The 16,685-nt window shown below is 39.5% G+C and overlaps 1 protein-coding gene across 1 annotated transcript; it reads right to left on the bottom strand.

The window, feature by feature from the left end:
• Positions 1–341: 341 nt before the first annotated feature.
• LOC133017543 (SUN domain-containing ossification factor-like) lies at positions 342–16,651 on the bottom strand. The gene is given in 22 exon segments (XM_061083651.1): positions 342–572; positions 1,983–2,140; positions 2,794–2,898; positions 3,630–3,696; positions 3,783–4,026; positions 4,261–4,343; positions 11,352–11,385; positions 11,582–11,647; positions 11,744–11,800; positions 11,983–12,065; positions 12,660–12,715; positions 13,413–13,518; positions 13,683–13,778; positions 13,883–13,950; positions 14,251–14,375; positions 14,510–14,627; positions 14,723–14,864; positions 15,002–15,103; positions 15,272–15,504; positions 15,825–15,947; positions 16,101–16,215; positions 16,587–16,651. Coding segments are annotated over 22 exon segments (2,325 nt in total). The 3' UTR covers positions 342–493.
• Positions 16,652–16,685: the final 34 nt, after the last annotated feature.

Raw genomic sequence — 16,685 nt, 5'->3', positions numbered from 1 at the left:
AGTATGATAAGTTGCGTCAGACCTTCAAGCAATAGCTTGAAGCAACTTATTGGCTAAAGATTCTAAATTAGATAAAAAGAAGAAACAAAAAAGTAAGAAAAATGTTTTAGAGACAGAAATGTCTTCAACAAAATGAGTCAATGTGTGTTAAATGTGGCATACGCTCTTAAGGTGTTGTTTAGGGAAGCTTCAAATAAACCTGAAAACATCAGGCTATGCTACAATATTTCCAAACACAAGAGAAAAGCTTTAATCGTAAGCCGGGAAGACATTTATTTGACTTGAAGTATAACAAATACAAAAAGGTCAGATAGGAACGAAACAGAGAACATGAACAGAGAACAAAAGTGAACAGTGAGAGTGAAGGGACAGTCTCATCGTGGAGCTTAAGGCTTCCTGTGGCTACAGAAATGAACATTCATGCTCTTTAAGAAAGACTTTTGCAGTGAGTGAGGAGAAGTGGAGGCTTTGTAAGTTCGTCTCTTCTCTTCTGTCAGACAGGACCTGAGAGGGCAACGTTCACTCCAAACGTCCTCCTCCTCAAGCCCGTCTCATCACCAGAAGATAACTGCCTGTTATGAAAAGACAAAAAAACGGCATGTTTTGACGTTGTGATCCATCTGCGACGTTTCTGATGAATACTTGTATCGATTAAGTGGATTAATGGATGGAAGCTATAGTAAAAATTCAAAATAAATATGATAGAATAATTTTGGGACAGCTATCTCAGACTGAAACTAAGTATCTTTTCTGGACCAACATTCATTGCTCACCTGTTCCTTTGCAACTCTTGAGGTGTTTTTGAAAGCTTTCTGAATCTCCGCCATCTGCTTACGGTACCTCTAATCAAAACATGAAAGAAGACATCTTTAATATCAGCTTCAGTTCATACACAAGGAGCAGCAGAGTGTGTCCTCATCCCTCACCTCTGACTTCGCTGCTCCAGGTCGCGTCCATTGAGCGACACATTCATCTCCAGGGCCTTGATGCAGTTGTTGAGTGTCATGAACACAGCCTCCTTCTGACTGGAGCCGTGCATCAGGTTGCTGTTCTGCTCTGAGTCATTGGGGTTCACTGGATAGAAGTGTGGGAGGGATGGTGAGGCAGGTGAGGGATGAGGCAGGTTACCACCTGAAGATGTAGAGATGTCATCAGTGAGATCCTCCATTTTATTCTCAGTGATGACTAAAGGGCCACCAGAGGGCTCAAGCTCTGTGACAGGGTCTGGAGCTGGCTATCCCTGAGACATATTCATCGCCAGAACCTTGATGCGGTTTTTGAGGTAGTTCCCTTATTAAAACACATTGATCTCTTAAACTACACTGTGTAAACACTACTGAAACAAACTTTACCAGACAGGTTGTACTGTGTGTATCTTGTTCTGCAGTACCACCTGTCTTGTTCTCACGATTGATGCGATCACATATGTAAAACATTCCACGCTGTATTATTTTCAGTGCTTACCCAGGTCATCTTCCTGATCATCTGGTCTTTCTGAGGGATCTGCTATCTCCTCGTACTCTTCTACCATGCTCGTCCCAAACATCCTGGCAGCAAAAGTAAATCACAAAAATTCTACAACCATTCACATGTAGAAGTCAAATTTCAAATTTTCTGCGGTCTCAATGGGGCATAGGGTTATATTCAAAGCAACCAACATACAAACAGGTCATTGAATACAGGAAAGACATCCAAGAAGTAGTTTCAACATACAAAACAGTGTTAATGCCAAGCAGCAAATTAGTGTTTGATTTTTGTTGATGAGAAATTTCCCCAGAGCAGGCAACAGGAACATTTCCTTCTTTCTAAATAACTAATATAATTCAAGGCACTGTAACTACTTCCTATTTGCTTTAAAAGCCCATTTGGAGATGCCGCTCTGCTTCTACACATCCCCTGTCTTTGCCATGTTGTATCAAAAAGAAAAATATCCCATGACTGACTATGACTGACTGAAGTACATTGTACAGTTGTTAACCCACCTTTCAGGGCTGCAGTAGGTGTTGCTCTTGGGTATGGGAGCCTCTGGTTCTGTGGCTGGGGGAATCGTGGAGATGCAGCAGTGGTTTGCACACAGCAACAGGCCGAGCCACACACACAGCGCCAGAAACAGCAGCAGGTAGTTCTGCCTGTCAGACACCTAGGTAACAGTTTACAGCATTAGCAAAACAGAGGAAATATGTGATGTTACAAATTAGGTGAAAGAAACACACAACAAAAATCCAGACTCTAAATAAATTGGAAGTTGAACTGAAAAACCAACTTGGTTGAGGTCTCTGTATAGCACTGTATTTATATGAAAGGGTTCAACGGAATTCACTCTATGGAGAGGTATCCATATATTTATTTTCTAGGCAAAAGCTTCCCTGTGTAAATCATCACAGTATCTAGTCTGCTCCAGTAACTTTAGCACTAAATCATAATATAACATTCCCCTGAAGTCGCTATCCACCCGAATAGAGCTGGATAAATCTGCCCTCTCCTTTAAGGCTCCACAAGCTTGGAATGAACTGCAAGTCAGTCTCAACCTCAAATCCTTCCCCCTCTTGACACTTTAAAAAACATTTTGCTGCCCATCTTGACCGCGACTCCGTGGCAGAGCAGATATTCTATCGTAGTAGGCCCTTCCTGGTTAAATAAAGGAAACAATGCGTCACCACCTAGTGTGCAAAAGTTCTGGCACATCCGAATGACGTGGTCCCATAAAAATTGACCAAATTTACTCTGTTTAATCCCCACATGAAATACTCCTGTTCACACATGAAGGCTTTATGCCTGGAGTGTTGTATCTACCTCATTCTCCAGCTGGCTCACTCTGTCTGACAGGTTGAGAACCAGCTTAGTCACATTCTCCAGAAGGCCCTGCAGCAACTGAATGGACTCAATCTGACGCAGGTCCTATGGGGAAAAAAGGACAATGTCATTATGCAAGCGCTCAAAATCCTGTCCAACAAACAAATTAATGGGTATCCTCATATCAAGATGAAGAAAGGTAGAATATATATATATAAATAATAATAACTGTATAAAACATGATCAGGAAAAGTAGGCACCTGAGCTAAACTCTCAGATGTCATAGCAAATAATGAAGGTCAAAAGATGTCTGACGTCGCTTTTTGAGTATATATTGATGGACATTAATTTTGTGTTTTATTTTAACATAAGGCTCCAAGATCACAAAATGTGAAAACATAAAGGGATCTGATTACTTTCAAATTGCCGTCTTGGTTCACCTATATTCTCTAACTTTGTTTTCAGTTTAGCACTGGGAAGATGACAAACAGGGAATTTATTGTTGAACCTTTAATTCCTTTACAGCTCCTTGCTGCTGCTGGAAAGAGGCTGGTAAAAAGAGAAGTGGGGAAAATACAATGAGATAAAGGAGATAAAGTGCTCTACAGAGCTGAGGAACATCAAGTGACAATTACCTGTGGGTTTGTCACTACGGGTTTCCCTTTTCACATGTAACATTTGATCCATACCTTTAATCCCTATGTCGACGAAAACATCTCCAATTTGTTTTAAATTCAGCCTAGTAAAAATTCAGAATAAATATGATAGAATAATTTTGGGACAGCTATCTCAGACTGAAACTAAGTATCTTTTCTGGACCAACATTCATTGCTCACCTGTTCCTTTGCAACTCTTGAGGTGTTTTTGAAAGCTTCCTCTATCTCCGCCATCTGCTTACGGTACCTTTAATCAAAACATGAAAGAAGACATCTTTAATATCACCTTCAGTTCATACACAAGGAGCAGCAGAGTGTGTCCTCATCCCTCACCACTGACTTAGCAGCTCCAGGTAGCGTCCATTGAGCGACACATCCATCTCCAGGGCCTTGATGCGGTCGTCTGAATCATTGGGGATCACTGGATAGTAGACTGGGAGGGATGGTGAGGCAGGTGAGGGATGAGGCAGGTAACCACCTGAAGATGTAGAGATGTCGTCAGTGAGATCCTCCATTTTATTCTCAGTGATGACTAAAGGGCCACCAGAGGGCTCAAGTTCTGTGACAGGGTCTGGAGCTGGCTATCCCTGAGACATATTCATCGCCAGAACCTTGATGTGGTTGTTGAGGTAGTTCCCTTATTAAAACTCATTGATCTCTTAAACTACACTGTGTAAGCACTACTGAAACAAACTGTACCAGACAGGTTGTACTGTGTGTATCTTGTTCTGCAGTACCACCTGTCTTGTTCTCACGATTGATGCGATCACATATGTAAAACATTCCACGCTGTATTATTTTCAATGCTTACCCAGGTCATCTTCCTGATCATCTGGTCTTTCTGTGGGATCTGCTATCTCCTCGTACTCTTCTACCATGCTCGTCCAAAACATCCTGGCAGCAAAAGTAAATCACAAAAGTTCTACAACCATTCACATGTAGAAGTCAAATTTCAAATTGTCTGCGGTCACAATAGGGCATAGGGTTATATTCAAAGCAACCAACATACAAACAGGTCATTATATACAGGAAAGACATCCAAGAAGTAGTTTCAACATACAAAACAGTGTTAATGCCAAGCAGCAAATTAGTGTTTGATTTCTGTTGATGAGAAATTTCCCCAGAGCAGGCAACAGGAACATTTCCTTCTTTCTAAATAACTAATATAATGAACAGTTGTTTCACATGTCTTAATTTCAATATTAACTCTGACTTCCTTGTGTGCAAACTTCAACCAGATCTCTCTTTACATTATGCAAGTGATCTACAGTTAACATCTAGCACTAGTTCCATGTGTAGCCACCTCGGGCTCAAAGTTTGAGCTGAATCCCACAAGACCATATCCCAAATATTACATAATATTACTTGACACCATCTACAGCTCATGCAGTATGCAACAAGCTGTCATTTGGAGAACAGACACCAAGCTGATTGATTTAATTCGTCATTTGAGATTTAAATAATAGATTAAAATGGTAATTGAATAAAAAGACAACTCAATCAACAACAAAAATATACACACAGGCACAAAAGGTAGGACCATAATAGTATAACTTGCTACATGCTACATTTTGTTTTAATTGTCATGTTTGCTTTAGGGTAAAAACATTTTTTTGCCAGCTTTCTAAAGTAAAAGTCAAAAATGGGCCATTTTATATAACTAATTCCTTGTTTGTTACGTACCGTATTCAGATCGAGGGGACAGAAAGTGTAGCATGACAAAAGTAGAATTAAATAAACATCAACATATTAAGATTTACCGAAAGGTATTTGATAGCTATTAGGTAATTTAATATATTTAAGACTTTGAAGCCCAAAAAGAGTATTCACTTTTTTTTTACTTTTGAAGGTCCTGTAAAAACCCAGGATGTCAGGATTGTCTGCTAGTTGCTAATCCAGATCATACCAGGGCTACTACACACAATGTTAATCAGCTGCTATTTATACACTTACTCTGACCTGAGCTCCTCAGACATGAGTGCTGAGGCAAAGTCAGTAAATGTCAATTAACCAACCAACTTCCATTTTACTACAGTATCTCTATATTTAACCCGACTGCTCTGTGCCAACAACACAGATAACAGACATTAAAATATTATCACTCACTGGTTTAATGTAAAATGACTTAGCTAAAGCAAAGCTGGTGAAAGTAGGCCACGCAGATCTTAATACCATATTACATAATTTCTCCATCCCTCCACTCATCTGTCTGAAGAGCAGTGGCCGGTGCGTGTTATGTTTAGTGACTTGTCCTCTAGCATGATGGCTACAGCACATAGTCACCCGGCATAATCACCCCTTCCATGTGTGTGTGTCTGTGTGTGTGTGTGTGTGTGAGTGTTCTGTCAGATTCCCACAGACGACCTCCAGCTCTCAACAGGGCTGACGCAATGGGCCTTAAATCCTGTCAACAGCTGATGAACCGGATCCTTGTATTGTCAGCCCTGTGGCTGCTGGGACAGCGGATATGTGAGTGGAGGTGGAATCTTGTGGTCATTACAGTCACGTGTCTTCCAGCGGGTTTAAACTGCCACCCACACACTTACTGATCAGATGAAAATAACATGTAAAGTTATATTCATATTCTATTTAGCCAAATTGACAGGCTGTAAAAAAAACAATGAGGCAGATGACTTAGCTTATGTTTAAGAACAACTTGTTCATTAGCTAACTCAGCTATGCTACACCTTGCTAGTGGTCAGTGACAACAAGCCAGGAGTCCGCCAGGTGCCACCTCCAGGGGCGGCCCCTGACATAGCAACATAGGAGGTTGCCTAAGGCGCAAATAGAGGGGCTGATTTATCATTAACCACTGCAGTAACGTCACACAATCGTCCTTTAACCCCAGGGACACACCTGAGGCAGAAGTGAGGCAAAGCGCCTTGAAAAGCTGTCGCTTCCTTTCCGCGCCCATGTTAATTAATCGGGCCGTTCACACAAAGCGCCGGGAAGCCCCGCGGCCGGTTTGCGATCTACAACAATGTTTTTAAGGTCTGTTCTATTTTTTTCGCTCACCGCGAAAGAAAATAGACACACTGAGAATCGATTTTAAACGATTTTATTGATATATTATATAAATGATCAAATAAGCATCCCATACTTTCGATTTCCTCGCTGTTCTCCTGGAGTTTAAATTTCCCCGACTTTTTTCCCTCACATGATGAAATTTCCCAACCAATTCCCAAGCTAACAAAGCTACATGTTGGACCATGTTGGACCTGGAGCAGCGTTACTCAGGATAGTTCAGCAGCTTCCTCCAGTACAAGTGAACAAACAGGGACTTGTTGAGCCAAACTTACCGGGAGAGCACATAGACACAGAGCCACACTGACACCATTCGAAACAATAACAGAGGTGACATCTTCATCCACCCTGCTCACTAATGGAGTAATGTGGCTCAAATATTAGTTAATTAATATTAATTTGAACAGCCAAAATTAAGGAATCACATATATTAAAATAAACAGTACTTATTTGAAAAAAATCCTATAAAGACTTAGCATTTGTCTGCAACATCTTAGACATCAGAGGAATCTACAACAACCTCGTGCTTTGATGGCGTGTTAACGCGCCATCGAAACCATCAAAGCCATCGAAGCCATCGAAGCCATCGAAGCCATCACAGCCATCAAAGCCACAGCCACACCCTGTTAAGAAAACTCAAAAATCAATGTGGTTTTAATCTCCATGTTTTCAGATGACCGTCACAGAATTTTAAGTTGGTCTAATGAAAGCTCTAGGAGGAGTTCGTTATAACACGCAACGTGTAGAGAATAATAATATTCATGTCAATTTCAATAGGGCATCGCCCTGTCGGTGCTCAGGCCCTAATAATTAAAATGCATGTAAAAATCAGGAAAGTCTCTCTGTATTACAGTTTTTCTCCATTGCTTTGGCTCATTTCACGAAACAGAAATGACATTCTCAGAGCTCTAAGTGCAATTGGCAAAATAGCCTATATGGTTCAGCACAACTATAAGATCACCTTTAAAAGGTCATATCTCACCTGAAACAGTTAACTCAAGCTTCAAAACCAAATCATTTTCTCATATAAATAGTCAGTGCCCCCAAAATGAAAACTTCCTTCTCGGTTGCTGTGGTTAATCTCTCAGAAAAAGATGGACATTCTCAAAGCTTTAAATACATTTGCCAAAATAACCTAGATGGTTCAGTAAAACTCCATGGCACACCTGCAAAAGGTTATATCTCTCCCTAAACAGACAACTCATCAGTCAAAACTAAATCCTTTTCTCATACAAATAGTCAGTGCCCCCAAAATGAAAAGTCCCTTTGGCATTGTGTAAACACTACAGGTCAAAATGTTTAGATGTTTTGTCAGTAGAAATATCCCTCATTCATCCACATGAGGGTGTAAGGGGTCTCATTCGCTTCCAGCTCCATTATTCTCTACAATACAGTAAAGAAAATATTACTGTAAATTGGTTATGCACTTGAATCATACATCAAATTACATGGAAATGTTTTGTGTTCTCTGCAAGTTCAATAAACTGGGCTCTATGCTCCACTGCTAACAGGTCATAATGATATACAACGCACAACACTGTACAATATACTAGGCATAGTGCACAACACTGCTTTACATGGGCCACAAGTGTAGCCCGAATTTCATCTGGCACAGCTTGTTGTCTTCGTTCTCCTCGGCCTCTTCCCCCTTCTTCACCACCACGCACCCTTGCTCCTCTTCCTCTTCTTTTTCCTCCTCTTCCTCGAGCAGGCAGTTGCCCTAGGTCGTTTCCCTGGCCAGGTGCTTCCATGTTCATAAATTGTACTGAACTTGGTCAAACTAGATATTTGATGGAAGCATTTATACTCCTGGATAGCACCTGTCAGCTAACTAAACTGACTGTGTGATTAGTGATTGGATGTTTGAAACTCCCCCTTGATTAGTAAAGTTCTAGTTGCACCTGGAAATTAAGCCGATGATCCAAGAGATCCATATTACAGTATATACCATGATGTTTTTCATGGTATTATGTGCCTGAAAGATTTTGACAGTGGAGTGAACTAATGTGCAGGTGATGATGTACACAAGGAAATTATGCCAACATGTTCTGGAGAGAACAGCCACTTGACTGAGAAGCAACATTCAGTTTAGACCAGCAAGATATATTCAATTGGTAATTGGGCTAACTGAAGGCAATTGTACCTAACCGTTTGCAAAGGTGTGCTAAATCATTTGAAATTTGTGCAAGCTCTAGGCAATTGTACTTGTCATGTGCAAGGATGTGCTAATACAATTGCAATTTGATTATAGGAATGAGATATTCCAATCTGTTGTGAACAAGTGCCCAGTGGTTTGGAGGTTTGCACGTGTTGTTTTGAGAATGTCATTTCTGTTTTGTGAAATTAGCCAAAGCAATGGAGAAAAGGAGATCACTGACTCAGCTGATTTCCCCAGACAGGTTGTTCCAGAGTTGTTGTGCCTGTCCACTTTAGTTTTGTATACTTCATCTTTAAAATACATAACAATAAAAACAGAAATTCTGTTTTTTAAAATTAACATTTTATTTGCCATCAAATTATGTCATTTACAAGCTATAAGAAGATGAAGAGGTGATATCACATAAAATTCACTGATCTATAAGATATCAATCAGAATTGTTCGAATCAGAGTCTGTGTTACACGTATTTGCTTTCTCTATTGCAGCGGTAGTAAATGAGTGAGTCATGGAAAAGTTGGGTTCAGTTTCCACACAATGCCACCAGAGAGCGCTCTTTACTCAATTCTACAACACCTTTCATATGTACACTCGTCTAAAGGCCATAAGCCAAGAATTATACAAAAAATTGATATAAACGATGCCAGTGATTACTCACGGAATATATTTTAAAAGCTAAAATAACAATACAAATATTTTAAAAAGAGTATAATCAATACTAAGTCAATAGAACAGGATAAAAAAACATACTGTACTACGATTAACGTTCTTTGTGTTCTAAAATATACAGTCTGCATGCTGTCACATACAAAACCTTAGTTATATATATATATATATATATATATATATATATATATATATATATATATATATATATATATATAGCTAGATAGATGGTAAAGGTCCCAGGGACTGGTGGGTAGTGGGTCTGCTAACCAAACCTGGACCACAGGCGAGCAACAATCGACATATACATACACCACAAGACAAGTACCATACTGTACATACATATATGAACACCGTCACCTGGCAGGAAATCGAGGGTCAAAGGGGGGGGTCAAAGACAGTGTCTGCACTAAGGAGAGAACAGGACAGCAGAGCCACGGCTAAGAGAGGAGGGATGAGGTTGGCAGAGGGAGAAGAGGAGAGGAACCCTCACTGGAGGATTATGGTGGGGCTTGTCATGTAGGAGACGGAGGGGGCCGCCGGCTATGGAATTAAAAAAAAAAAACGAGGAGAGAAAAGGTTAATCGTCAGTTTTTACATGTTTTTAATTTCAAGGTTCCGTATTCATATTATAAATCGGATTCAGAAGGAGGGCTACACGACACTCTATTGCTCTTGATTGACTTTGTGGTTAGCCTTCACCCTAAGCCTAACACTCAAGGCCACACCCCACATTGGATCCCTTGGATTGTGCATGCATTGTGTTCTGTTTAGGCCAGGACGGTTGTTTTCTCTGTGTTTTTCCATTTATGATTATTCATGGATTACACCAATTTAAATAGTTCCCTTCATTGATATTACTTTTTGCTACTTTACTCCTGTAATTGGGTCTTGAGTGGAATTTGATTGCTGTAAAGTGGGTATAGATAACCACCTTGTTAAGATTCAAGATTCAAGATTTTTATTGTCAAATGCACAGAGATAACATGAAGCAGTCGCTGGCAATGAAATACTTGGTTCACAGGCTCTCTTTAAGCAATGCTCAGTAATAGCTAATGGTCCAATAAAATAGAATAAATTAGAATATCAAAAATTTAAAATAGAAAATAAAATATATATATCTAAATATATATCCTTACAGATGAAGAGAAAAATAAAACAACAATAGTACAATTTGTGCAGTAGTGCAAATATTCAAATATGCTTATTACGGTGCTGGTGCAAATATGCAAATATGCCAGGGTGCTGGTATGGTGGAGTTATTGCAGTTCAGAGGAGTTTAAAAGTCTTATGGCCTGGGGGATGAAATTGGAGCTGTAAAAGAAAATGCCTGCTCTCTACTTGTAACATGTCACACCATTCTACCTCAATAAAATATTGAAGCATTTATTTTCCTTTCGCTTGAATCAGCACACATCATATCATTGTAAACATCTACTTTGGGTAAAATACCCCTACTTTCATAAAAATATCAGAAGAACATGCTGTGTGTTGGGCTGCCTTTACCTGGGGATACTAGGAGGAGCCCTGTTTGAGCCCCTCGGTAAGAAGCCCTGTATTATATATAACCTGAGCCACAAAAAGAAAAAACTGTAGGGTTCATAGGTCATTTGAAAGTCTTGTTCGTGCATTTAGCCTTAACTTGAATTACATATTTGATTGCATGGATCGCAGGTGAACTGACTTTTGATGTTGTAGTCTATCTAAGCACTTTGTTTTGAAATTATACATACGATCACTTTAATTTAAAAAAAAGTTTGAAATTACAGTTTTGAATAATTTAAAATGTAGTTATATTGCACAGGTGTGTTCTCAGTTTTACTGTAGTTTTCTATGCAGACTTTATACAAGTCATAAAGCATTTGTTAATCAAGGCCATATCACTCACCTCTGAAATGACATTTGTATTTTAAAGCTATGTAGCTGCATGTTCAATTAATGGAGAACAGTTAAACTGTTTATTATATGTGGAAGTGGAAGCTATAGGTGATGTTATAAAACTCTTGACAGGTACTCACACTGAAGTAGGATCTGTAGCGGCAGTTTGAGTCATGGCTCAATCATGTTCACTTCCTGGGATGATAAATTGACTATACATATATACTATACAAACAAGAAATGAAACATTTAGTCTTGCTGCATCAATTATAACCATTCACAAACTGTTAAGAAGTAATGAGCAAAGATTTTTACTTTTTGGAAACATAAAGTAGTGACTGTATTTCCTTTATAAAACATTTGAGCTGCAAGTGAGCACAGAGGTCCAGCTGACTGTGGGGCTCTTACCTTGCATCTCTGGGCCTCCACCGAGAACATTGACAGCAATGTTATTGACCATGTTCAGAATGAAAACTGAAAAGAAAATGAAAACAGCAGAGTAACAAGTTAATACAGTGATACAGGTCTACAGGTCTATATGCAGTAGAAATCCCTTTCAGCCAGACTTACCTTTTGCTGATCCGATTGGATTCTTGGATATCTGGTCTGCGTATTCAGATGGGTTATCTGTAGGAGGTAGATCCCTTATTAAAACACATTGATCTCTTAAACTACACTATGTAAACACTACTTAAAAAAACTGTATCAGACAGGTTGTACTGTGTGTATCTTGTTCAGCAGTACCACCTGTCTTGTTCTCACGATCACATATGTAAAACATTCCCAGCTGTATTGTTTTCAGTGCTTACCCAGGTCATCTTCCTGATCATCTGGTCTTTCTTAGGGTTCAGCTATCTCCTCGTACTCTTCTAACATGCTCGTCCCAAACACCCTGGCAGCAAAAGTAAATCAAAAAAATGATGTAGAAATTGTAAAACGGTGTTAATGCTAAGCAGCAAATTAGTGTTTGATTTCTGTTGTTGAGTAATTTCCCCAGAGCAGGCAACATGAACATTTCCTTCTTTCTAAATAACTACTATAATGAACAGTTGTTATATATGTGTAAGTTTCAATAATAACTCTACAGTTAACATGTATGCACTAGTTCCATGTGTAGCCACCTCGGGCTTTATAGTGTAATGATAAGTGTGAGCTGAATCCCTTGAGCCCACATGCCAAATATTACACAATATTACTTGACACCATCTACAGCTCATGCAGTATGCAACAAGCTATCATTTGGAGAACAGACTCCAAGCTGAATGATTTAAATTGTTATTAAATTACATAAAAAATATAACAAAAATATACACACAGGCAACAAAGGTAGGACCATAACAGTATAACACATACTTAACTTGGTACAAGCTACATTTTGTTTTAATTGTCATGTTTGCTTTAGGGTAAAAACATTTTTGGCCAGCTTTCTAAAGTAAAAGTCGAAAATGTGTCATTTTATATTTCTGTTTCCTTATTTGTTACGTACCTTATGAGACTGAGGGGACAGAAATGTTCAGCGCCAAAGTGAGAGACCAACTCAACCTAAAACCAAATGCAAAAATGATTCAGAGGTTATGATCATGTGAAATGTGCTGCATAACACCCCACGCAAATCAGCACTCAGCAGTGGATGGGCATGTTACGAACAAACAGCAAAGCAAAGCAAAGCAAAGCTGTTTTGTTTTGTTGTGAATTTAAAAGAAAGGGTTAAAGTTAAACTCCAGTGGACTGAATGGCAACAAGGTACTGCATGAGGAAATAAAAGAAACATCTCAGTACAGGACATGTTGGATCACCTGCTGGAATATTATTGATCATTTGAAAAGGTTGTAGAGTATTTGGGGTTAGCAAGTAGCACAGCAAGTTTAAGATAACCACACCAGTAGGCATAAGAAACAGAAAACTGCCAGGAACTGCCTGGTTAAAGTAAATATAAAATCTGAAATTGTAGCTTATATAGATTTCCCTTTTGTAAGTAAGTGTGCTATAATGAATTACATTGTATACCATGAGCAAAGTCAATGCTATAAAAAAATTTGAAACAGTGGAATTTATTTCTACATTTGCCTGTCAAGCTCATCCAAGATCATATGTTGTAATGGAGAGAGTTGCACCACTGTACAGTTTTCTAAGAGAAGTATTTCTGCTGACACCAAAAACTCTGTGCTTTGCATAAAGCATATCAGTTGTGCCATCGCATGTCAAAGTTCCAACCATTTGTCCAAATATTTGTGTTCACCTTCACATATTTAGCATAGGGATGCACATCTAATACGAAGCTCTGGACTGTGCGCTCATTCCTGAGTTGAAAGGTTCCCAGTTTTAACCAGTTATTTGTTGGGTATCTGGAGGAGCAGGTGTAAACAATTAAGTGAGGCCTGGTTTTTATCATTTACATTTTATATATGTCAGATGAAGAGGTAAGTAACTAAAAGAAGCTTTAAAAACTACTGAATGAATAAGAGAAATAGTTCCATACTGTGTCACATTGAGTAGCTGCAATGCCTACCTACTAATGGAGACCAGAAAGTCTTTGAGAGTAGAGGAAAATAGTTCAAAGTTTGCAATGTCCAGCTGTTTCACCTGGATGGGCTCACAGATGAACCTGAGCGAGAGAGAACATGAAGCACACAATGACAAATCAGATGGAAAAATAAATAATATCAGGTTACAAATGTGGTTAGCAGGTGATGTAAAAATTCGACTTACCACATCTTGTTACTACAGGGGTTTAACATGTACGAGTCCATGTTTTCATTCAATATCCCTGAAGTACTCTGTATGAAACAAAGCAATATCATTTTGTATGTGTCATTCGTTCAACATCCAATAGAGCAAGCATATTCATTAGCAGGATATCGTTTTATTGTTAGGTTTCTGTTAATAATTGCCCTTATACTGAAGTCTATGCTTTAATATGAAATGTCTGGAGCGTGCGCAATAAAGTGAATCACTTCCGGTTCAGGTTAAACACCGATGGCGGCTGCGTGTGTTATTCCTCCGTGAAACATGGATATCGGTGCCCAGTTATTAAACCCTTTATGATTGCAACCCTAACATTTATACACACACAGTACCGTAGCTTCTGGGTTAGCACCAAGGAGCTTGGCTCCACATTCCACTGAGGCATAGTTATTAAAGTTCTTCTGGGCCTTCTTCAGTGTATGAGAACCACCATTGTTAGAGGGGTGAGTAGACAGCGCTAAGGAGGAAAAAAACACAACAAGAGTTTTAATAAAACTTTAAATAATATTCAATCTTTACACTCAGTTTCATTAAATATAGTTTTGGGGTTTGAAGTACAAACATTTAATATGTTTTAATATGTAAACCTACTCTTCTCTTTCTCCACCTCCATCATCTTTCTCTTCCACTCATCAAAAGTAGGGATGTCCTCTGGGTCCTTGCTGTTCACACTGGGATCCGTTTCTGTGGTGACAGGGGAGCTCAGGTCCTGTCAAAGATAATGAGGTAATGAGATAATGAGACAATGAGAGCTGGGACAGCTTCCTCTGGAAATAGCTCACACTGTGTCCGTGTCTGTTTTACCTGCTCGCTCACCACATGTGATGTGTTGACTTCCAGAGGCTGCGTGCTGTCTCCGACTGAAGGTGTCAGAGGAGGGTCAGTGTGGGTTTTAGTACCTGCAGTGTGAACATTGGAAGTGTTCTCCAGAACAATCGGAGGACTGCTGTGGAAACAGAAAAAAAACATTGTGGCCTTGTTACAAAGAGTTATACTGATCTTTGAAACAGAATAATACTCAAAAACACTTGACAAAAATGCAAGAAACATTATGTTGACATTTTTCTAGATGAAAGTACCCACCTATCATAGTCATACGGATTGTCTTCTTCTTCACAGTCAGCAGGAGGCAGCTCAGATTCAACAACATCAGGTGCAGCTTCTTCAGATTCATCCTCTAAAACACTGAAATGAAAAAATGTGCAACCTGTTTAAATTATTGCACTTACAGGGTAGCCATCTGTGACAAAGAAACATTTTAAAAGTACCTTGTTCTTCTCACTGGGTGAAATCCAATCATACATTTTTACAGAGAGCTGACAGATTTAAATGAATTCATTAGATAATCTATACCTTTTTGTGACACTGTCTTGAAGCTTGATGATGCTGGGATTGTCATTAAGCTCAGCGGAAAAACCAGAGACAGGGTCAGATGATGGGAGCAGAGCAGGTGAATCATGCTCTTGAACAACAGAGGTGTCATGATTTGGATTTTCTGAGTTTGGCTCAGGTTCTTGCTCTGATTGTGACATTTCCTTGACTGCCTCCTTTTCTGCCTCAATACTGGACACTTGCACTTCCAAGGCCTGATGGAAAAACAGAGAGATACTTAAGCTGTCGGGTGAAATGTTTTAACGATTAGTCCATTAGCCAGAGCTGGACCGATCTAACAAACACCTCAATCGGGAAATGTTCCAGAAGGATCAATACAATAACTGGATGGAATAAAGCATCTGATCACTTGTCCAGGTCTGAATATTTTGTGATGCTAAGGCAGCCACCACATCTAAAAAAAATCAGGTACAACAATAAACAGGTCCCTTACACGGAAATCATCTGTTGTGTTAAGCTTGGATCTGAATGTCCGACACCTAATTTAAATTGTATATACATTTTATAACTATACCTCTGAATCTTGTTCTTTTTTGACCATGTGCTGTGTTGTCTGCTCCTCGTTTTGATGATTATCTTCTAACAGCAGCTCATTGTCAGACAAGGACTGGGCAGGTAAGACCCAGCTCTCCTCAACCTGGAGAAAAACACACGCACACACACTCAATCTGAAATGTGTCTATAAAACATGTATAATGTGTATGGTCACATGAGTGATCTCAAATAGCAGCCGGTGGAACTTCCTGGTAATGACTTTTGTTGTAGTATAGTACTGTTCAACAGACGCTACCTTTTCATGAGGAGTGTTCTCCCCCAACTCTTCCTCCGAACTGACGTCCTGTGGGGACATGGTCCTCTGGGCCTCTTGGGGCGACTCTTTGCAACCAACATAGCAACTAGGGTACCTACATGATGAAGGGGATCATAATCATTCAGTCATTTTGTCCTGATACAGGTCACTTCATGATACATTTGGGAAAGAAGCTCAGATTATAGAAATATTCATAGACTCACAGAGTCAGGGAAATACATACACACGCCTAAAACAAGTTACATATTGCTCACCCTATTTTGTCTCTTGTTTGAAACATGCTATTGCCTCTAGTGAGAAAAGTCTCTTGAAGACAATAATGTTCTTTACCTTTAGCGATTTTTGCTTCTGTATTTTTTTCTAGCAAGTGTTAAGTTTCTCTTCTGTCTTTGTCTCCTTTGTATCAAACCCCACACTTCTGTTGGTGAACAAACAGCACCGTGTTCACACTCGATTCAAACTCACCGGGAGAGCACAGCGACACAGAGCCACACTGACAGCACTCGCCACAGCAGAGGTGACATCTTCATCCCTCTCCCGCAGGGACAGTCATCCTCACCCTGC

Source organism: Limanda limanda, chromosome 13 (assembly GCF_963576545.1).
Source record: "Limanda limanda chromosome 13, fLimLim1.1, whole genome shotgun sequence".
Taxonomy (NCBI): domain Eukaryota; kingdom Metazoa; phylum Chordata; class Actinopteri; order Pleuronectiformes; family Pleuronectidae; genus Limanda; species Limanda limanda.
Note: the sequence above shows the minus strand (reverse complement) of the source record. Positions and strands in the feature narration are given on the sequence as shown.